The sequence below is a fragment of the Engystomops pustulosus genome, chromosome 4 (genome assembly GCF_040894005.1).
Source record: "Engystomops pustulosus chromosome 4, aEngPut4.maternal, whole genome shotgun sequence".
Taxonomy (NCBI): domain Eukaryota; kingdom Metazoa; phylum Chordata; class Amphibia; order Anura; family Leptodactylidae; genus Engystomops; species Engystomops pustulosus.
This window is the reverse complement of record NC_092414.1, coordinates 30,005,200-30,029,095: the sequence shown is the minus strand read 5'-3', so window position 1 is coordinate 30,029,095 and position 23,896 is coordinate 30,005,200. Positions and strand designations below refer to the sequence as shown.

At 42.1% G+C, this 23,896-nt stretch overlaps 1 protein-coding gene across 2 annotated transcripts in view; it reads right to left on the bottom strand.

Annotated features, from left to right (window-relative positions):
- The window catches only part of FLT4 (fms related receptor tyrosine kinase 4), a 148,628-nt gene that overhangs the window by 71,187 nt on the left and 53,545 nt on the right, over positions 1-23,896 (bottom strand). For both annotated transcript variants that reach the window (XM_072145611.1, XM_072145612.1), the window contains exon 2: positions 728-824. In XM_072145611.1, the coding sequence (XP_072001712.1) occupies positions 728-824 (97 nt within the window). The remainder of the gene's footprint in view (positions 1-727; positions 825-23,896) is intronic.

Genomic DNA, 23,896 nt, shown 5'->3' with positions numbered 1-23,896 from the left:
TCTAAAATTAACTTTTTAAATTATGCTTATGAACCTGAAATGTTATCAGAGCCCTTCTGTGCTGTAGCTTAAGCTGTGCAAGGAGCATTTCCACTGTGTGATGTAACTTCAGGACAAGAGGGGTGAGGGGGCAGAGGGGGGGTGATACAAAGTATAAAAGCCCATGAAGCTGCAGCATTGAGTGCCTCTGGTAACACCCCACAGAGCCCTTCTGTATCCTTTGCATAATTTTAAGTTGATTTTAGCTGTAAATTACCACAGTCACTGTGTCTGGATATATGGGTAGGTGTCTCTGTTTTGTCATGCTTGATTTGATGGTATATTTCCTTTATGGTAACACTAGAGGCAGTGTCAGACTGTGGCTGTTAGGCCCACCACATAAAATTATGCTGGTCCCCCTCCTTAAGTCCCTATGAAATTGACCTTAGAAGACTTCAGGTTGGGTTGTCTTTTCACAGGGGTCCACTATTGTGTTACCGCTTGTGCCCACCAGAGGATCCTCTGATTCTCCGGTGGGCCAGTCCAGCACTGATTATAGGCATAGTTTTCCTTCGCCCTTGCTGGAAAATTTCTTTGCATACCCCGTGACCGTTACACAGACTCTTAATAATAATAATAATAATAATAATAATAATCTCTATTTATTTAGCCCCATCATATGCTTTAGAGCCTTACAAATAATAGCGGACATTTTCATGCTGATATTTTCCCACCAATAGTCACTTACCTGCAAGTGATAACTAGCGAGTCATTGGTATTGATCACAACTTCGTCAGTGGAGATGTCCAGAACAGGCGGGGTCATAGAATATGCACTCACCAGATCTAAGAAAAGCCAAAAAACCAAGAGAGGGTACAGTTAAACAAACAGATCTCTCAAATCCAGGCTCTTGTTTCACATTTCAAATTAAATTCTACTAATTGAACACGAAGTCTTCGCCATTTAACCGGAGTAACCCCCAACTCCCATCTGTGTCAACATATTTAAGAAAGTTAAACAAAGTCCCGTTCATATTTAGGCAGAAATCCTGGGGAATGTTTCATGTCAAAAACCCGCTGTGGCACGGGCCCCGGACGCCAGAATTAATGTCCATCCCGGAGCTAATGACTCTTGTTTGAAAAGCTAGAACGCAGCGTATGTACATTGGTGGGGGGAGCGTTTCATCCATCACATCTGATTGCAGTACTTGGAGGGAGAGTAATTTACTAGTCGTCTAATTAAAACATTGTTTTTATTCCTATCCCAAGTCTTTCTTTGAAAATGTGTCGTTTATTGTGATTTTGGCTAAATGAAGCAAAGGAAAACTTTCAACACCAGCGCTTGTTACTTTTGATAAAAAGCAGAGAAGTAAAGTAAATTTATGATGTAGTTCCAGGGAAAGGGCCAAATGTAGTCCTGTGTACCTGCTGCTTCCACATTTTGAAGCCTGAAATGTAGAATAGTATAATGAACCCAAAATTTGTGGCTATTTAACCGCTATAATATATGCTAATGATAATAAAAGGAATTTACCTTTCTCGGCAGAGGGGAAGAGATAACATGTGATATGATAATTGGACTTAAATTCATAAACTCTACATTATATTTCCAATTTCATCAATAGGAAACCCAAAAAAAGTAATAGATCCCATAACTCAGAGAATCGTTCCATCGTCACCTTAAGAAGAAGTTGTCTTATACTGGACCGCATGTCATATTAGAACCTGGTCCTTTCTATGGTCAGTAAATTCATCGTAAAGCTCTCCATACACCTACCCAAACAGATTGTACATTGTGTCCTATCCACAGGCAGCACAATATAGAGCAGGATGAGCTGTGCATAATGAGCAGGATGGCTGTGCATAATGGGGCAGATTTACTTACCCGGTCCATTCGCGATCCAGCGGTGCATTCTCTGCGCTAGATTCGGGTCCGGTCGGGATTTATTAAGGTAGTTCCTCCGCTGTCCACCAGGTGGCGCTGCTGCGCTGAAAAGCATCGGAACGCGCTGGAGTTCACCGGCTTGGGCTGAGTGAAGGTAAGTGCAAGCTCCGCGACAGATATTTTTTTTTAAATGCGGCGGTTTTTCCGAATCTGTCGGGTTTTCGTTTGGCCACGCCCCCCGATTTCTGTTGCGTGCATGCCAGCGCCGATGCCCCACAATCCGATCGCGTGCGCTAAAATCCCAGGGCAATTCAGGGGAAATCGGTGCAAATCCGAAATATTCGGGTAACACGTCAGGAAAACGCGAATCGGGCCCTTAGTAAATGACCCCCAATGTCTTCTCTGCAGGGGGCATGTTATAGAGCAGGATTAGCTGAGTAGATTGAACATAATGTACTATCTGCAGGCTACATGTTAAGGAGCAGGAGGAGCTGAGTAGATTGTACATAGTGTCCTATCTGCAGGTAACATGTTATAGAGCAGGAGTAGATGAGCAGTTTGTACATAGGGCCCTATCTGCGGTGACATGCTATAGAGCAGGAGGAGCGGAGCAGATTGTACATGGTGTCCTATCTGCAGGGAACATGTTTTAGATCAGGAGTTTCTGATCAGAATATACATATTGTCCTATCTGCAGGCAGCATGTTATAGAGCAGGAGGAGTTAAGTAGATTGTACATAGTGTCCTATCTGCAGGCAGCATGTTTTAGAGCAGGAGTTTCTGATCAGATTCTACATATTGTCCTATCTGCAGGCAACATGTTTTAGAGCAGGAGAAGCTTAGCAGATTGTACATAGTGTCCTATCTGCAGGCAGCATTTTATAGAGCAGGAGGAGCTGAACAGATTGTACAAAGTGTCGTATATGCAGGCAGCATGTTATAGAGCAGGAGGAGCGGAGCAGATTGTACATAGTGTCCTATTTGCAGGTAACATGTTATAGAGCAGGGGTAGATGAGTAGATTGTACATAGTGTCCTATCTGCGGTGACATGCTATAGAGCAGGAGGAGTTGAGCAGATTTTATATAGTGTCTTTTCTAGAGGCAGAGCTTGAAGCTGCAGGTTTTTAGCCTCTGGATGTAAAAAAAAACTAATTTCATTTCCTTATTGCAAACAATGATTGTAAAATAGGGAATACGCCAAAGGGGCTCATTTACTAAGGGTCTGAATGCCGCACTTTTGTCCAGTTTCCTGAATATTTCCATTTTGTAACGAATTGCCCCAGGATTTTGACACACGCGATCGGATTTTGGCTCATCGGCGCCGGCTTGTACGTGACAGAAATGGGGGGGGGGGCGTGGTCGTTGGACAACCCGACGGATTCGGACAAACCGCGGAATTTAAAAAAGGTTTTGTGTCGCAAGAACAAGCACTCACATGCACCAGGAAGAAGCAGGTCAACTCCGGCAGACCTCTGCGCAGTAGTGACACAGGAAGGAACTCGGACGCACGACCTTAGTGAATTGTGCCGGACCTGAATCCACGTCGGACAGCGCCGGCGGAATTGAGACTGGACCAGGTAAGTAAATCTGCCCCAAATTGTTATGGCAAGTTTTTATAACTTTTCACCTGAAAATAAAGTTGGTTTTTTTTTGGATTGTTATTTTTATTTGTTTTTTGGATTTTTAGATATATGAAATACTAAAACATGAACAAGGTCATGAGGTGCATTCAAAGTAGCATTTGCCTGTGTATTGGTAACAAATACTCTTGTGCTGCGAAAAAGTTCCACCTGAACATAAAGTTTCATGCATTTCATTCCACATTCCATTTCTTGTTTAAATAATGTAAATGACTTTGGATGTTCCACTTCACTTGGAGAGACTTAAATGACATCCACCACCAGAACGAAGGACTGTAAACCAAGCACATACTGGTGTGCGCCCCCTATGGCAAGATCTGCTCTACTTTAAGCTTCCTCTCCGTTTTTTTTTTTAAAGGCTTTACAACTTATGCAAATGAGCCCGAGGGGCTCCATGTTTCATTTACACCTATGGAGCCCAGAGCCCCTTAGACTCATTTGCATAATTTTTAAAACTTTTTTTGTGTAGACCAGGGAATAAAAAGCTAAACGAAGAGCAGATCCTGGCAGAGGGGGCACACTCCTGGCAGAGGGGGCACACACTAGTATGTCAGTGTGCTTGGTTTACAATCCTTCATCCTGGTGGTAGATATCCTTTAATTGTAATGGCATATAATGAACAAAGCTAATGGAGCTGTAATAAGTAAAACAAACATCAGCCGGGTATGAAATGCAATAGAAAATCAGGAGAAGGGGTTTCTACAGACTCAAGTATCGGACAAGGAGCCAAATTCCACCTGAACCCACAGATCCCAAAGTAGGTTTCTGACATTAGGTATAGAAATCTGCGGTTTGGCCAGATTTTTAATGGAAAACCCATATTTAGTACCAATGCCACACACTGTCACACATGAGCTATTTGCAGGGTGAAGTCTGTATTTAATGCAGCTGCTTTCTGCCCCAAATCTTAACCTATGTCTTGTCTTATGTATCCAACAAAATGGGAAAGTTACAAACACGTCATTCCTCTTACCAAGAGTCTGACACTTGTGAAATTAAAGAACTTGTCATTGACTAGTTAATGGTGATGGCACTGGATTTTTGGGCCAAGACGGTGACCTCATTTTATGGCATTGTATGGGGGAAAAAAAAAATGAAACTACCTAATTTATGGTTTGGATTACATGCAAATTGCCTGGCAATAAGAACTGTAGGGTTAATGGAGATTGATGAGGTCTTAAATCTCAGCTCCTGAAGCATCGGCTTGTTTTTTTGGCTGGATCTGGATGTGAAAGAAATGGAGATTGTGTAAAGGTACTGTGGGAAACAAATGGGTCTTATGGTATATGACAGAGCTGAATTATGAGACCTTAAGGTCGGGGCTATGTATTTAAGAGTTGACGTTCACAAATAAACTATATAGAATATATAGAATAATATAATGATGAGTAAATGCTATAGAATAAACAAAAAAAATACATTAAAAGGAATATTACAAAGCTCTTCTCAAATGAGGCACAAACAAGTTTTTAATCTCGGTGGCTTCCCCAATTGTAATGTTTCCTATATGATTGGCTTGGATTTGCTAACACTGTCTAATATTTAGACAATTTTAACTAATATGAGGCAGTCACAACTTTAAAGGTAAAGGTAGGTCTGTAATATATTCCAGTAAAGTGAGACTGATATTAAAAAATGCTTAGCCCCTGTATAAAAGGAAAAACAAATCTATAATCATGCTAGGAATCCCATGCTGCTCCCAACACTCTCCGGTTCCACAACCAACAATGACAAGAGACCAGAAAGTGTATTGTATTCGAGAACCAAGAAGGAATAGGCCATGGGTGATCCCTGAAATGAGTATCTATTTTATCTATTTTAATACATAATGCGTTTTTAAAATATTTTACCAATTTTTTTTCTTAGTCGCTTATTCTATGATATGGAATTGAGTGAATCTTGCATCAAACTAGACACTTTGATATGTCAAAGCCAAATCTAACTTAAAGGGGTATTCCCTCAGAGACAAGATTCTTAAATATCAGGAGAACACATTTTCTAATTTACACCATTTCACAGATATAATTCCAACGGTTCTATATCAGTCCTGTTGTTTACAATTTGGTTGTCCTTGGATATGATTGCAAATCTTCTGACTATGGTCGGGTTCTTCTTATGAAAAGCTTCTCTTGTCTGCATGCTGCAGTGCTTTCTGTCTCCTGCCCATCCCCCCTGCATTACAAGACCAGCTCAGACGCAGGCACTTCCTGCTGGCATACAGTAGTATGCAGAGACTTACTCTACAAGCTACAGACAGAAAAGGTCTTCATCCTAGAATGAGGTATTTACCAGAGCTGTGTGTGTAATAGTTAGCCAAGTTAGAGTTAGCCAAGCTGAGAGTAACATTGTGTTTTATATCCATCTCATGGATCTCATCAGCTTTCATCTCTGATCTTTCTCATCCCTCTTACTCTATGTGTCAGATACTAGTAGAATGTTCAGAAGCTAAATACAAGTGTAGATAAACCCTGTCCCCTGATAATCTAAGCACATTGCCAGCACACAGCATCTCATAGCACAGAGGGATCATGAAGTGTCTCCTTAGTGAGTTATAGAAGCTAAAACAGCAATAAAACTAAAATTGTAAAGTAAGGGGGTTACATTTTTTCTTTATGGTGTATATATCACTAGGGGATTAAAATGTAAGAACTAACTTTCAGGGGCAAACTCAGAGAACCTGTCACCAGTGACGCCCCCTACAAACCTCACGCAGTACTTTTTAGATGTCTCTATCCATGGGATTAAAGTCACCATTCTTCTAAGACTTATTGATGTCCTCTATTCCAGTCATGGAGGCACAGAGCTGCAGTATACAGAAAACTACCATGTCCTCCTCACTAACAATGTTAACCTGGCAGAAGTTGGTTGGGTGAATAAGGAATGTTGATTTCTCTTCACACAGTCAGCGTCACTCTCACCCCCTTCACCCTGAGGGAGTGGTTAATGATGTGTCAAGTCACACCCAACCACTGCCTCTCTTCCCCCTTCCTCAAAATACTCTTCAACCTCAAAGAGGTCTCTTTCTTTAGCTGTCAAGGATCCTGCAAGGCACTGTGTAGCATTTCATACCCCTGTATAGCAGCCCCTGCAGGGGAAGTAAAGGATGCTGACAATAAATATTCATCTACATATATACACAGCCCCTATGTAAAATTTCCATACTGGCAGCATGGTAGTCGCAGTGAGACCTGTCAATCATGAAAGGGGAGGCAGGAAACAATGAATATGCAGGACTCACTTACTGTGATTGGACTCATCTCAGGTGAGTTGCACATAAGTATACAGACTCTTTTGTTTTAACAATGCGGCCGTGGAATTGGAGCATTTAGGCATAAGGCTAATGTGTTTTAATAGTTTTTTTTAATGAATTATTTATTTTGGGTGAGGTTTATTTTAGTAAAAATTAGACACTTTGTAACCTAACATTTACAAATGTGTAAAGGGGCTTGTCTGGTCATAGCACGATTTCCTCTATCCATGGGAATAACTGGCTGAATGGTGGGGTGTCCAGTAGTGAGACCCCAAGATATCATGAAAATGAGAGTTCATTGTATCCCCAAATCTTTCTTGTTATCCATTGGTGCCCCTCCCCCGATCAGCATTATATTCCCTATCTACTTATTGTGACTGGACAACCAAATGTCCATTGGGTAAAATTTATAGTTGAGGATCTGGGGAGATGAGAGGTGCAGAGGACGAACACAAATTTGATCAATTCCTCTTAAATTAGCTAATGCCTCTAGCTCTGGCTTTGTAAATCTCCATTAATATTAAAGCTGTACAGGCAGTCCTCGGGTTACATTCAAGATAGGGTCCTTGGGTTTGTACTTAAGTTGATTTGTATGTAAGTCAGAACTGTATATTTTATAATTGTAGCTCCAGACAAAATTTTATCTTTGTCCCAGTGACAATTGGATTTTCAAATTTTTTTGCTGTAATGAGAACTAGGATCATCAATAAAGCTTCATTACAGACACTTTACAGCTGATCATTGCAGTCTGGGACTATAGTAAAGCATTCAGAGAGGTCACAGTAGGCAGAAAGGGCCATCTGTAACTAGAGGTCGTCTGTAAGTCGGGTGTCCTTAAATAGGGGACCGCCTGTAATATTATTACATAGCACTTAGTGATAGTAGCCTACCCCTATAACACATATGATATGTGACCGAAATGGAAACTGTTAACATTGGAATTTTAAAAAAAGGAAAAGAAACATCTAAAAGGTATTTGAAAAATGGTAACATTCAATAATGAATGGGTTACAATGGTGATGGATGTGACCATCCATACCGACAATTGGCCATATCAGGTAAGTGGTGCTCTGAGACACTGGAGAACAATGGAGTCTAGACTCCACACCAATTTTTTGGAGACTACAAGAAACACTTTGTGGACTTTAGACTTGCAGAATTATGTTGTATGAATAATGAATTGTTACTAATGATAGTTTCATACAGTAGTTAATGTTGTGGTATTTGATGACATTTAGTAATAGCGATATGTATTATATGTATATTCAGTTTTACATTTTGGGATTATTGCAATTCTTCTCATAGTTTCCCACAAAAATGTTCACTGTCATCATGAAAATATTTCAGATTCTTTTGTAAAACCACTTGTAATACAAACCATACATTGCTACTTTGGAAGGGAATTCTTGTGGCCACCTGGATAGATTAGGTTTCTCCATCTTACCAGTAGAGAAATCACCTTTTCTAAACACAAAAGTTACAATTTTCCTGTTCTGAATTAGATGGACATTTGGAAATCATTATTTAATAAGACGAGTACATAAGGATGCCACTTTAAAACAATTGGATGAAAATGATTTACTACTCTGGTATATGGAAGGATTGATGCATATTGTGAAGGCCCTATTATAAATATAGCTGTGTATTTAGATGGAGATATATCGGCTATCCTATTAAGCAGGTCTAAATTATTTTGATATTTTAATATGATATAACTATTCTTTGGTGCCATCATTGTAGAAACTTTATTAATATCACTATATTTAGAGTCCAAGGTCGCACTTTTTGCCAGTTTTTCGAGTGTTGCGCGCAATCGAATTTTGGCGCAGCTGCTCTGGCTTCCATGCAACAGAAATCAGGGGTGGGGGGTCGACCCGACTGACCGCGGGATGTAACTGTCAAATTGTGTCGCAAGCCAAGCACTTACATGCACCAGGAGAAGAAGGTGAACTATGGTGGACCTGAGTGGGGAAGCAACACATGCAGGATATCGGGCGCGCAATCTTAGTGAATCACGGCAGAGTGCATCCGGTCGGACAATGCACTCGTTCGGGGAACGCGTCTGGACAGGTAAGTAAATGTGCCCCTATATGTATATCATAGGGAACATGGAGAACACTGCTAGTTCTCCTGGTTGATCTATTCCCCTAATTTCTCATCCTCCTCTCCTATTTGGTAGTCCTTCCAATGGCTTCCCATTGCCAAAATACTAACCATGACTTACAAGATCACCCACAACAACCTCTCGAACATCTGTCCTAATTACATTATACCCTCCCATGTGGACTTGGGGACCTTTACAAGATATCCTCTTCAAACAATCAACTTCAAGACTTCTTCTTCTTCTTTTGCCACCACTATACTCAGTCAGACTTGACTGTCCACCAGAGTTCCAGTGGATGCTCAGGTGGTCCCAGGCTCTTACCTAGCACTGGACATATAGCAGAAGACAACCTAATTAGGAGTCCAGTAAAATCTATGTCCAAGTGTATGAAAATAGGGAGGGAGATTGGAAGAATCGGCAGCAGCTCGACAGATTTAGCTCTAGTAGTAGTTTATGACCGAAAGTGACTTAACTCATTTAGTCATCAGAAAATAAGCGGATCCCTCTATTTACTTAAATTACAGGCTAAGTGTCGCTTCTGTTTAATCAATTAAACCACTCATTAACCATCTGTGTAGGATGAGTGTACCAAAAAAACAAGGTGTGAATCTAGCCTTACTTTTTGCTTACTCCTCACGTATACAGTGAGCCTTTAAAATATGGCTGTCCATCAAATGAAGAAGATTTATTAAGATCTCATACATATTGCAGAAGTTACAGATCTATACAACCTCCCAGTCTTGTAGAACGGTTTAAGACAACTTAAAGAGGATTGCAACATAGTTGGAGCCTTCTCTCTAGCCAATGGCTGATACCAAGCTTTCTGCCTCAGCCCAGGACCAGCAATCTGACAGTCTGATATGAATATAATAAGCTTTTGAATGACTTAATAGGAACCTGTCATCAAGAACAGGCACAAAAAGCTTTACTACCCCCCCCCTAACTGTGCCTTTGTTCAAAAGTGCAGAACAAGCGCCCCAGCTTTAATCTATCTACTCCCAAACGTTTTCCCATATTCTTCCCCAAATTTTTTTTACCCTTGTCTTTGTTGGCTCCACTCACTGGTGTATGGATTAGCCTTGCCTTCAATTGGCCCCACCCATCACAGGTGCATGAAATGGTGACAAAAGCTGCAGTCTCCCACTGCTAAATTCACCATGCAGTGAGAGGGACAGTATTCTAGTAAGGACAGGGAGGCTGCGATTTGAAGAGACACAGAGCTGTCAATTAAAAAAGGAGGCGTGGTTCACTGGCAGCCTGGAGATAACATGACTCTTCTCTCGTCTGTTTGACTCTTTTCTACTCATTTGCATATCAGAAAAATGGCTGTATTTAAGATACAGTGCCTCAGTGTCAGATAATTTTTGGTGACATGGGGGAGGACTTTTAACCCTTAACCAGCAGGTATTACTGGTGTGAGGAATAATATTCTGGTGACAGGTCTTCAACTCTTTAAAGACAGTGGATAGTCTTATCACTTTGCTGAGCTGAAATATTCTCTAGGCGTGTAATCTTTAGCCTCCTCTCATTATATATCTTATGAGTAGATGGTTTCATATTCACTGTACACTTCAGGAGAGGAAAGGGAAAGTTTATTATTATCATGTGCACCATTCATTTCTGCAATGAAAAAGAAAATGCTTCAAAGATTTAGTTACTCTTTAAACAGTGAAGGGGTTTAAGAAGTTCTCCTTTTATAATACTGAAAAGATGAATCTAAAAGACTGTGACAAATACTCCCACAATGCAGAGCTCTCTTTACACTTTCAACCTGGATGTGGGGAAGGCAGGAGTGAAAAGTACTTACAAAAAAATCTTTGTTACTTTAGAACTTATCCAAAAGAAAGTTTGTCACTCTACCTATGGGCTTCATTATTTTACAACTTGAAGGCTACCCTAAGCTTCTATGCCACCCAGTTGTCTTGGTCTACCTTTGCTTTTACCTGAGTATTGCAAAGAGAACCTTTATAAGGATATAGGCCCTCAGTCCACCACTAAAATGTTACCAAGGGTGGGTGTTTACAAATGACCTGTAATAAGTCACCGGTTTGGAGGAGAGTTACACTGGGATGTCCCATCCTGGCTTAAAGGGGTTTTCCCACCAAGCACGTTAGGCTCATTCCACAGGATAGAGCCCAACTTGCTGATTGGTGGGGTCTTAGTGATGAGACCCCCACACATCACGAGAAAGAGGCATCTGACGGGGTCCCAGGTACCTCAATCGGACCGATCATTGCTCCCCAAAATTAATGGAGTAGACCGGCCGCGCATGACCATTCTGCTCCATTCACTATAGCGATGAGTTCGCTGAGCGCCGCGCTCTATCTGGCTTGATTGGAAACACCTTTTAACCCCTTAACGCTCTGCGTCGTAGCTCTACGGCGCAGAGGTATAAGGGATGTATGAAGAGGGCTCACGGGCTGAGTCCTCTTCATACAGAGGTGGGGGTTTTTGCATTTTGCACAAAACCCCCACCGCTAATAACCGCGGTCGGTGCTTGCACCGATCGCGGCTATTAACCCTCTAAACGCCGCCCGCAAAGTCGCGGGCGGCGTTTAAAAGACGGCGGCGCGTGGGCGCCGCCATCTTTTTTTCGATCGCCACGCCCCCGAACGTCATCGGGGGCGGCGATCGGTTACCATGGTAGCCTCGGGTCTTCTTTTGACACGAGGCTACATGGTTTATGCAGGTTCGTTACAATGAGCCAGTGGCTCATTGTAATGTATGACCTGCAAAAACGCCATATATTGCAATACTGTAGTATTGCAGTATATGGTAGGAGCGATCTGACCATCTAGGGTTAATGTACCCTAGATGGTCTAAAAAATAGTGAAAAAAAAAAGAAAAAAAAAAGTTTAAAAAATAAAAAAAATTAATAAAATATTAAAAGTTCAAATCACCCCCCTTTCCCTAGAACGGATATAAAACATAACAAACAGTAAAAATCACAAACATATTAGGTATCGCCGCGTCCCAAAATGCCCGATCTATCAAAATATAAAAACGGTTACGGCCGGCGGTGACCTCCGAGGCGGGAAATGGCGCCCAAATCTCCGAAATGCGACTTTTACACCTTTTTACATAACATAAAAAATGAAATAAAAAATGATCAAAATGTCGCACAGACCTCAAAATGGTAGCAATGAAAACGTCGCCTCATTTCGCAAAAAATGACCCCTCACACATCTCCGTGCGCCAAAGTATGAAAAAGTTATTAGCGTCAGAAGATGGCAAAAATTTTTTTTTCTTTTTTGTACACATTCGTTTCATTTTTGAAAATGTATTAAAACACAATAAAACCTATATAAATTTGGTATCACCGCGATCGCACCGAACCAAAGAATAAAGTAGGCATGTTATTTGGAGCGAAGAGTGAAAGTCGTAAAAACTGAGCCCACAAGAACGTGACGCACGTGCGGTTTTTTTTCAATTTTTCCACATTTGGAATTTTTTTTCAGCTTCGCAGTACACGGCATGTTAAAATAAATAACATTACGGGAAAGTAAAATTTGTTACGCACAAAATAAGCCCTCACACAGGTCTGTACACGTAAAAATGAAAAAGTTATGGATTTTTGAAGTTGGAGAGCGAGAAATTAGCCGAAAAACCCTCCGTCCTTAAGGGGTTAAACGTCCCACAAGATTTACATGTCATCATGTAAGCTATCTATCAGCAGATGCCACCCAGCTTCAGTTTTTAATGTTCTCTTTCATGCTCAATCTTTCAGAAAATACAGGACATCCTTGTAAACCTGTCAGCATGTGGGATGATAGGTTGATTATGGTTGGGGGTCCTAAATCCTCACGCTAAGTTCTCTTGTGACTATTGGATCAAGGTATGTAGCCATTGGTGGTCCAAAACCAAGCTGTGACCCTAGTGCCTAAAAATGGATATTAGCTTGGGTTGTCACCATTGCAACTCAAAATGACTGACCTCGATGGGAATGTGCTTCTTAGTATGAATGTTGCATACACTTAAAATACCAACCTATGATGGGGCCAGTTAAAAATACACAAGCGTAGTAGTAAAAAAATAATAAAAAACTATTGTCCCTTAAAACTCTAAGTTAAACACTACACTAGGCTTGTTGTCACTTGAACAGGTTGGGGATCCCTTCTTTAGTTCGATGTTAGTCAGGCCTCGAAAGGTCCTCTCCATTGTAAGACTATTGACAGAGGAAATTGAAGCGTGTTTAGTAGTTAATCATACTCAAGCACGCACAGATAAAAATACTGGAAAAATACACAAAAAAAACAATAGTAAGAGATCCACGGGAAGAAGGGTCTACATTCTTGTACAAGTTCCATAAGCATTAAGTAATCATCCAAGACCCTTCCTAGCCCAAATCAAACACAATGCTTAATACTATTTTCTGAAGGTGACCTCCGAGGACAAGCAAAAATATGTGCCCTGCGGATAGAAAACTAAATGAAAGCATTGCTAGTGAAATCCCTATCCAATGTAATAACATTTATTAAAGCAAAATATTTGGAAATCCTCGGGTGCAAGTTGGTCAAGACACAAGTATCCAGGATCACCCTCCCCATCGAGAAGGGATGCAGTTTACAATGTTGGGTTATTCAAAGGTAAAAGCATACATAAAATAGTAACTCCTCTCATAGGTCCTGTAATATACATGTAGCATAAAACCAAAAATATATTTAAAGATGAAGGCTTCTTCAGAATTTGGTATTGTACATTATATCAAGAAATTATTAACAATTTTCAGATATAATTACATTACATATATAATCATTATTCAGATTTTTTTTTAAAATTCTGCATTACAAATCCCAAAACTTTTTAACTTTTTCAATCAAGTTGGCCATATGAGGCCTTGTTTTTTGTGGAACTAGTTGTAGTTTTCTTTGGCTCCGTTTTAGGAAATGCATACTTTACAATGAACTTTTTGCACATTTTGCACGAATTCTTAGATTTACAGACAGTCCCTGGGTTACGTACCCAGCCTAACTTCAGGCATGTAGACTTGTTATATTCTCAAATAATTTTGACGATATTGACATTGGTCTGTCCTATCTCAGTATGAGCAGTCATGTACTGATGCCATATTCCTAACCACAAAAATCTAGTCCTCCGAAGAATGTTTTCTCTATTAAGTCAGTTTGGAAAAAATGATGAAGGTACTGGAATATGCGTGATAAAAATCTGCAACCTGCTACGCCCGGAGGCTGGACCCCAGCGACGCCAATATGTCAGATGAGCTGTTATAACCCCTCTGTGCTATACTTTTTAGATTATTGAAGTGACAGAGATTGGAAGATTGCCTGACAGCAAAACCCTGAGGGGCCATTAAGCCATCCTAGCTAGAAAACCATTAGCACGATTACAGATTACTTATACATACAGAACAATGGGCGCTTTATCCACTTGATTGTGGCTCGTGCTGAAATTTTGATTTATTAATTCCCCGAGCTACAGGAAAGTTTCATGCGTGTGGGCAACACCTCTCTCGCTGTTTAAAAATGCACATTATACCGTGGTACAGACACTCTTGTTGAAGTACATGTCAGCCTCCTCTGGTGTACGAGGAAATGAGGTACTATTCAGCATGTAACCAGACATATATACAGCTCACGTCAGATTATAACATTCGTTTCACTCCAGGTGCAGACTTAGCCCAGAAATGGGCCCTGGTCTTATAGTTCAGGGTTGGACATGTTACAGAAAACTTTCCAAAATAATTATTTATTTTCTGTTGCTCACATGACCTGTTAAAGAGTTCTTTCATTAGAGTCAATAGTCTACCTTTATACCCTAAGATCTAATTTTGGAATAAATTTGGGGGATAATTGAGACGCCACCATACATGCATAATATTGAGTCAATTTTCTTTCAAACTGTATGGGCATCTAAAAGAGGTGCACATACGAATACAACTTACCCCTATACACAAGATAGGCCATAAGTTATAGATTGGTCAGAGTCTATCTGTTGAGGGCTCCATCAATCATGAAAACAGGAAAACTTATCTTTTTGTAGTGGCGTAACTAGAAGCTGATGGGCCCCAGTGCAAAGTCTGTGCCAGACCCCCGACTATAATGTATGGTATATAGTAATAGTCTTCTCATATGGGAAAGTGACACCATAAGGGCCCCCTAAACCTGTTGGGCCCAGGTGCGATCGCAAACTCTGCACGCCCTAAAGCAGTGATTTTCAACCAGTGTGCCGCGACACATGGTCGGGTGTGCCGCGGGGAAAGTTCCCCAAACTATGGTGCCCCCTGTGTTTTGTTTCCCGGCAATGCGTAGCGATGCACAGTCACGGCTTCTTACAATGTAGGAGACGTGTGCAATAACACATGCGGAAGCTTTGAACCTCACGCGACAAAAGGACGTCACTGAGGCCGGCGCATCATCCTGAGAGCGGAGAGACTCTCGCATTTGACCACCGGCAAGGTAATGCCCACCAATAATGCTGACTATATGAGCTTTTGCCTGAGTATATGACTCTTTTAGTGTCATTTTGTGCTATTTTGGTTGGTGGTGTGCCCCAGAATTTTCTAAGTATAAAAAGTGTGCCGTGGTTCCGAAAAAGGTTGAAAATCACTGCCCTAAAGTTACGCCCCTGTCTTTCTGTCTAAACTGAGTGATGGTTGTGTAGCTTCATTGCTGCTTCCCTCATTGCTCCATGGAACATATAGCATATGGATGTCAAGTGATCTAAAACTCATTCCCTTTTCTAGGGATAGAGGATAAGTTGCCTTGGGAGGGAAATCCCTTTAAGTAACATCTAAGGTATGATTATAGGACTGCAGCCATTATCTTGTGGACATGGACAGCGCATGGACACTGATGCGCTTGGCATTGTAGTCAGTGGGCAATAGCTGCCTGGATCGGTATGTTATCACATCAATTCTACGAAACCCCTTTAAGTTATTACAGTGACTCTTTTTTGTTAATGTGGACTCTTTATGACGTTTTTTTTAGGAGTACAATATGGCACTAATACAATATTTCAGAAGAAGCTTGCCAGGAAGTCAGTACATGTTGAGATGATTTCCGTTATAGCAAGGACAGAATGACCATAAACAACAACAACAAAAAAAACTAAACTGCAAGTGAGTAAATGAAAACAAATACAAATCCCCGGCAATAAATTGGTCTTCTTTAGGGAACCGGTGGGGGTGGGGGTTACTTGGACTGCTCTTTTTCGCTAATGGGCACTTTTAGGGTATTATTCTATTACTTTGTGGGAACTTCTTATCCTGACCTGGAGGACTCCTGGAGATGATTGTTAGTTGTGTCTCTCTACTGCCCAAAGCCTCCTTTACTTTGTATACCATGTAGATGAACTCCATACAAACAGCATTGTTGGCGCTCTCAGGACCAGGTGGAGGGAATAAAGCAAGTTACAGGAAATGAAAGGGAGATGATCCGAAACGTGAAAGTGGCTTCCGGCGGAAAAGATTCCTGCAGGTGTGTCCTGTTCACACTCACAGGGGTTAACAGGACAGGAAAAAATAGCTAAATAGTCCGGTTATGAGCAATCACAGCCAACTGATAGCAACCAAGTCGGGCAATAGCTGACTTTCTTGCATCATAAGCAGTAAACCAGATGCAGATGGCCTAATGTCCCTGCTAGCCTGCGTCATACATAGGGAAGTGAGTCACAGAAGGTACTGTAGAATTCTTAAAGGGGATGTCCACTGTAAAATAAACATTATCATTTACACTGTTAACCTCAGGAAGAGTCTGTGAACTATCTGTGGCTAACTCATGGCCTCATAGTCATCTATTGGGTACGTTCACTGCAGTGTGAGTGTTCAGTCACTTCCTATGGACATCCATGAGTTATTTGACATATGTGTTTAGCTTAATTGAATAGTTCTCTAATTTCATGAAAATAATGGTTTGATCATTTAGGTATATGTCACCAGAGACCTTTCCCCCACCATGCCCGGTACCTTTTAGATGTCTTTATACATGTTTCACTGATTCCTATATGTGGTTAGAGCCACCATTCTTCTAAAAAATGGGTTTTATTGATGCCCTCTGTTACTAAAGATCCAGTCGTAGAAGCAGGGAGCTCCAGCATACAGTCATGCTATTCCGCCCCCTAACTTCCACTATTAACCCCAACCCTCTTAGGAATAAGGGAGTTGATAGAGACATTAGCTGTATGTGACCCATTGAAGAGAATTCCTCGGGGAGGGGGTAATCTAGGAGTTGAGAGAGATGTGGGTCGTGTGGGACTCACTAATGGAATTTCTGAGGACGGGGGGTATGAGGGAGCTGATATCTCTTCAGTGAGTCACACACAGCCAAGGTCTCTCAACTTCCTCATTCCTCCTCTCAGAAACTCTCTTTAATGAGTCACACACAGCCAATGTCTCTCTTAACTCCCTCATTCATCCCTCTCTCAGAAATTCTCTTTAGAAAATCACTCAGCCAGCCAGTCTCTGCCAACCCTCTCATCCTTTGGAATTCTCTCTTCAGCGAGTCACACACAGCCAACATCTCTCTTAAGTCACTCATTCCCCTCCCTCCAGAAATGCCTAGATCTGACCATGGACAATTACTTCTCCTCTACGATTAAGTAAGACTTTATGATGTTTTCAATATGGTCCACTTTTTCTAAAATTCTCAGAAAACCTCCCAAAATGTTCCCCTGTCAATGACTTCCAGGTACAGTGTAATTTCTCATGAATTGGGGGTCACATGACCAAAGCAGGCAATCAGTGGCCCCATAAGGCCCAGGGATATCACTTATCTCAGGTCACTAGGACCTGCTTAAGCTACAGATTGGGAGTTTAAGCAAACCTAAAGGAGCTGCAATGCTGGATTGGGGACCAGGGTAAGTCTACCTTTATTTCTTTAATTACAGCTGCCACAACCCCACTGAGTTTTCCGTAAGCTTCATATTCGGATAACATTTATTAAAGAGATTTTAAAGAACAGAATAAACCTAATATAACCACATCTCTAATAATAATCAACATTATTCAGTATTGCCATTAAAAAAGAGTAAATTAAAAACATAAAAATTAAATAAAAACACAAACAGTTCAGGAGAACATAAGATAATAACAAAAATAGCATTGAATTTCTCCTGAACTTCCGCTCAGGTAGAATAACATGTTTGTGAGGAGAACCTTGCTCCTTGCCAATAAGCGCTGTCACTGGCTCTTGCTGCTAGTAATGCCTTATAAACAACAATAGGAAGTACTGTACGGGGGAGGTGTTCCTGTCAGTAATTGTCAATGCTTCTGGCAGGTAAAGGAAAATGAAAGTCAGCTTACATGTTCCCATGTGTTAACCCTATGTGTGACCGAATAACTATACTGGAAGCGTTACAATATTAATCTTTTCATAGCAAAACATTGATGACAAGTTATGTTATGATGTCATACTGAAAGAGATACAGTATTACATCACTGTGCATTATTGTAATGCGTCATTGCTTCTCTATAATGCCTTCACAATGACTTTTTAGGGGATAGACAACCTCGACATCAGAACCTGTGGACAATGACTACACCTTATGTACCGTATGTACATAAGTATATCGAGTATAAGCCGAGCCGAGTATAAACCAAGATCCTTAATTTCAACACAAAAAACTGGGAAAACCTATTGACTCGAGTATAAGCCGAGGGTGGGAAATGCATGCCTTCCAGTATATAGCCAGCAAGACCCTTGTAGTATATAGCCTGCCAGCCCCTGTAGTGAATAGCCTGCCAGCCACCTGTAGTATACAGCCTGCCCAGCCCCTGTAGTATGTAGCCTGCCCAGTCTGTCTCCGATGCTGCCTCCGGTTCTTCGGTCCTCTTCGGATTCTTCCGCTCCTCTTCGGGTCTTCGTGCTCGGTCGCACACAGAATTACATCAGCTGCTTGGCAACGTCATTGTTTGTGGGCTGCCGAGGGGACCCGAAGAGGACCCAAAGGACCCGCGGCGGCACCAGAGCATCGAAAGAAGCATAGGACCTACGGGTGACATCGGAAAGGTGAGTTTTGACTTATTTTTCTTGACTCGAGTATAAGCCGAGTTAGGGGTTTTGAGAACAAATTTTGTGCAGAAACACTAGGCTTATACTTGAGTATATATGGTACTTCCTTGACACTTTACTATGGTTTATCAGTGAGCTATACTGCAATAAACCAAACTATAATTCATTTTTCTATGTCAAGAAAGGAAAGGAATGGCACTCACCAAAAGCATTTTCTAAAGATCCATTTATTCAGATTTACTCACAAAACTGTGCAAGAAAATATCCATACAGTAGGAGGGAGGGAATACAAAGCGCAAGGCATCACATGACAACAATAACGACGGCCGCTTCGTGCATATAGCGATTCCTCTGGTTCAGGTGTGTGTATTTTTTGGAACCTCTTGTATATTAGGTGTATCTGTTAGGAGGAAAGACTGTTCTGACGTCGGGGCTCATTTACTAAGGGCCGTGGATCACTTTTTCGTCGGACTGTCCACTGTTTTCGGGGATTAAACGGCTAGAACTGGTATTTGGACAAGTGTCTGCTCCGGGATTGTGTCGCACGCGATTGATTTTTGGCAATTGATTTTTGCCTTCCATGCAACACAAATTGGGGGGAGGGGGTATGGTGCCATAGGATGATCCGACTGATTCGGACTGAGCATGGGATTTAACATTCAAATTGTGTTGCAAGAACAAGTACTTACATGCACCACGAAGAATGTGAACTCTGTTGGACCTGAGCGGGGAAGCGACACATGCAGGATATTGGGCGCACAATGTGCCCGCCCCTGCCTGCTTTTACCATTACCAGACCCTTGAGGCTGGCCACTTTCAAAGCTCAGGCTTTTGACCACCATGAGGTTTTACATTTGACACCTTAAATGGACTCGACCGCCACCAAACAACACAAATCCCATCAATCGGAAAGCATAGGTAGAGAAGAAGAAAGTTTACTTCTGTGCACAGCTAATTCATAGGTATAGCAAACCAATTGAAAATTTATTTTGTAGTTCCCCTAGCACCAGCGCCATCTTGCTCCAATACAGAATACAGCGAAATAGTGGGCAAGTACTTGACAACAGAGCAGCAAAGGCTTGTCCATTTTTGACAACCATACTAAATAAATGTAACATTGCTCAATAATCACGCTCAGCGTGCAGAGAAACCACGACTACCATATCCACAAGCCACACACCTCCTGGCAAGTGGCGAGAGCAGGATGTGGCCCTACCAAACCCATAAATATAACTTTGCTCAAAAAACGAGCTCAGCGTGTAGAGAAACCACAACTACCATATCCACAAGCCGCAACCTCCTGGCAGGGGGTGATATACAATGCACGCACAGCGTACAAAACCAACACTCTAGTGATACACCATCCTCCTAGCTAATGGCGCAACTAGGTGTGGATAACCGAACCAGAACCATCTTCTCAGGGACCACCCCTTAGAGAAGTGCATATATGTCAGTGATATGTACCGTGTGTGAGGTAAGTACACCTTCATATAAATCAGAGATAAGTACTGAGTGTGAGGTAGGTGCATTCTCTTATAAATCAGTGATATGTACAGTGAGTGAGGTAAGTACCCCCTCATATCGATCTGTGATATGTACAGTGTGTGAGGTAAGTACCCCCTCATATCGATCTGTGATATGTACAGTGTTTGAGGTAAGTACATCCTCATTTAAATCAGTGATATGTAGTGTTTGAAGTAGGTACACCCCTATATAAATCAGTGATATGTACATTGTATGAGGTAGGTGCATCCTAAGTTCACCCTCATATAAATCAGTGATACGTATAGTGTGTGAGGTAAGTATACCCTCTTATAAATCAGTGATATGTACAGTGAGGTACCTACCCCTCATATACATTAGTGTAATATGCAGTATGTATAGCAATAAGCTCACATATCAGTCATGTATGTAGTATGTGAGGTGACCTGGGGCAGATACATGGGTAATTATCTCCCTATATACAGCGCTATATACACTGAGGTCACCTGCTCCCATATACATAAGTGTCTGTCTGTACTAATCATGAAAGAAAGAGAAAGAGAGATACAGGACAGGAAGTGACATCTACTCCTGAGCCCCTCCCCTCTTACATCACTACACTGTACACCACCTACTCTGTTCTTACATCACTACACTGTACACCACCTACTCTGTTCTTACATCACTACACTATCCCACCCACTCTGTTCTTTTAACAAGGACCAGCATCTTACATCAATACTATCATCTAAATTCAGTCGTTATAGGTCCCCCCTTACCACCGTCATGTTCCCGCTTCGCCTATGGCTCCGGTGTTGTCAAACCAGAGAGTGGTCCTAGATCAGAACAATAATAATGTAGTCTATAGGTGATAATAATTGAGACCCCACACCAGCCAATAAATAATCTAGACCAGCCAATAAGTAATAATGCAGAGCAAAGATAAGACAAATTATATTCAACAGACCTCAGACCGGTTAAATAGAAACAAAGCAAACACTAGACTCGCTATTTAATAATAGTTCAGACCCCAGACCAACCAATTAATACATAGACCCCAAACAATAAATAATTGTCTGGTTTTCGGGATGCATTTGTAAAAAGCAGACCCCAAACCAGACAATAATTATTCAGACCAAAGATTAGACATTACCTATCCCTGAAATTGATATATTCTGGATACTTATGCTGGCGCATATAGGACCAGGCCTGGGACGGTGCCACCAATCACTTAGTTCTAGTGCTCAAGCCAGAAGGGTGCGGGCGACAGTCATTACTGTAGGACAGTGATGGCCAACCTTTTAGGCACTGAGTGCAAGCAAAAGACATATACCGTATATACTTGTGTATAAGTCGAGTTTTTCAGCACAAAAAATGTGCTGAAAAACGTCCCCTCGGCTTATACAAGAGTCAATAAAGTAAAAAATACTTAAAAAATAATAAACTTATATACTCACCCTCCAGTGGCCCCAATGTGCTGCGCTGCTCCCCCGATGTCCGCGCGGCTCGTCTTCAGGCTTCCGCGCCCGTCTGCTTTCTTCTGCTGGGCGCCGCCATGTTCTTCCCCCAGCAGAAGAAAGAAGACGGGCGCGGAAGCCTGAAGACGAGCCGCGCGGACTTCGGGGGAGCAGCGCTGCACACCGGGGCCACCGGAGGGTGAATATATAAGTTTATTTTTTTTAATGCTGGGGGCAAGCTGTATACTACTGGGGGCAAGCTGTATACTACATGGGGCAGGCTGTATTCTACTGGGGGCAGGCTGTATACTACTGGGGGCAAGCTGTATACTACTGGGGGCAGGCTGTATACTACATGGGGGCAGGCTGTATTCTACTGGGGCAGGCTGTATACTACTGGGGGCAAGCTGTATACTACTGGGGCAGGCTGTATACTACTGGGGGCAAACTGTATACTACTGGGGGCAGGCTGTATACTACTGGGGCAGGCTGTATACTACTGGGGGCAAACTGTATACTACTGGGGGCAGGCTGTATACTACTGGGGCAGGCTGTATACTACTGGGGGCAAACTGTATACTACTGGGGGCAGGCTGTATACTACTGGGGCAGGCTGTATACTACTGGGGGCAAGCTGTATACTACTGGGGCAGGCTGTATACTACTGGAGGCAAGCTGTATACTACTGGGGGCAAGCTGTATACTACATGGGGCAGGCTGTATTCTACTGGGGGCAGGCTGTATACTACTGGGGGCAAGCTGTATACTACTGGGGGCAGGCTGTATACTACATGGGGGCAGGCTGTATTCTACTGGGGCAGGCTGTATACTACTGGGGGCAAGCTGTATACTACTGGGGCAGGCTGTATACTACTGGGGGCAAACTGTATACTACTGGGGGCAGGCTGTATACTACTGGGGCAGGCTGTATACTACTGGGGGCAAGCTGTATACTACTGGGGCAGGCTGTATACTACTGGAGGCAAGCTGTATACTACTGGGGGCAGGCTGTATACTACTGGGGGCAGGCTGTATACTACTGGGGGCAAGCTGTATACTACTGGGGGCAGGCTGTATACTACTGGGGGCAAGCTGTATACTATAGGGAGCAGGCTGGGCTGGCTGTATACTACTGGGGGCAGGCTGGGCTGGCTGTTTACTGCTGGGGGCAAGCTGGGCTGGCTGTATACTATAGGGGGCTGGTTGGCTATATACTTCCCAGTTTTTGGTGGTAAAATTAGGGGTCTCGGCTTATACTCTGGTCGGCTTATACACGAGTATATACAGTATTTTTCACAAAGTGCCAAATGCCAATTTAAAGTAATTCATAAGTTTCAAACGTATTGGCACCCTGATGACGCCAATACAAGAGAATAAAGGAGAAATTTGGATTGTTATTGTAGTTTCCCTCTAAAGTCCTCTTAACAGGATGAATCATGGGTCCGGAGAAGAGGCTACAATGATAATCAAGCTCTGTCCACACCTCCTTGATTCAGGAATTGAGTCCTGAATGTTGACCTTTGTGCAGGGCGTTGGCCTGGGTACCCAAAGAGAGGGCTCCCAGTGTCATAGGTTCGCCACCACTTCTGTAGGATATCAGTTTGGGTGAGGCAATTATACTGTAGTTTAGGGATACAATAATGGAAGCCCTATCGGCTATCTCTGTGGGTATGTATACCACTTTCTAGCCTCTACAGTCATAGATATCAATGCTACCTTGAGTGGATACAGATGGTGGTACACAAGTACACATGTATTCTCCTTTCAGCTCAGAGTCCATGTAGAACAGTTTTTCTGTCAAGGAACCCCAGAACCATTGCAAGATGTCATAACATCAGAGACACAAAGTTGGCCATATCATTATAAGTGAGGCTGCTGTGGATCCGGCCACCAGCTGTCTGTAAGTCAGGTTGGCCTGATCTACAGTACATTTGGCCATCAGCATGATGTCACATGTGCAGCTGTCTGCAAACCTATATCATCCAGGGAGTAATAGAAAAGACATATACACAGTTTCCCTTTATAAGCTGGGGTGTTGTATAGTAAGAATACGATGTTTTACATGAAAGCAATAGAAACTACTTAATATCGGTCATTTCCTGATCAGGCAGTTTATGACACAGAACCAGAA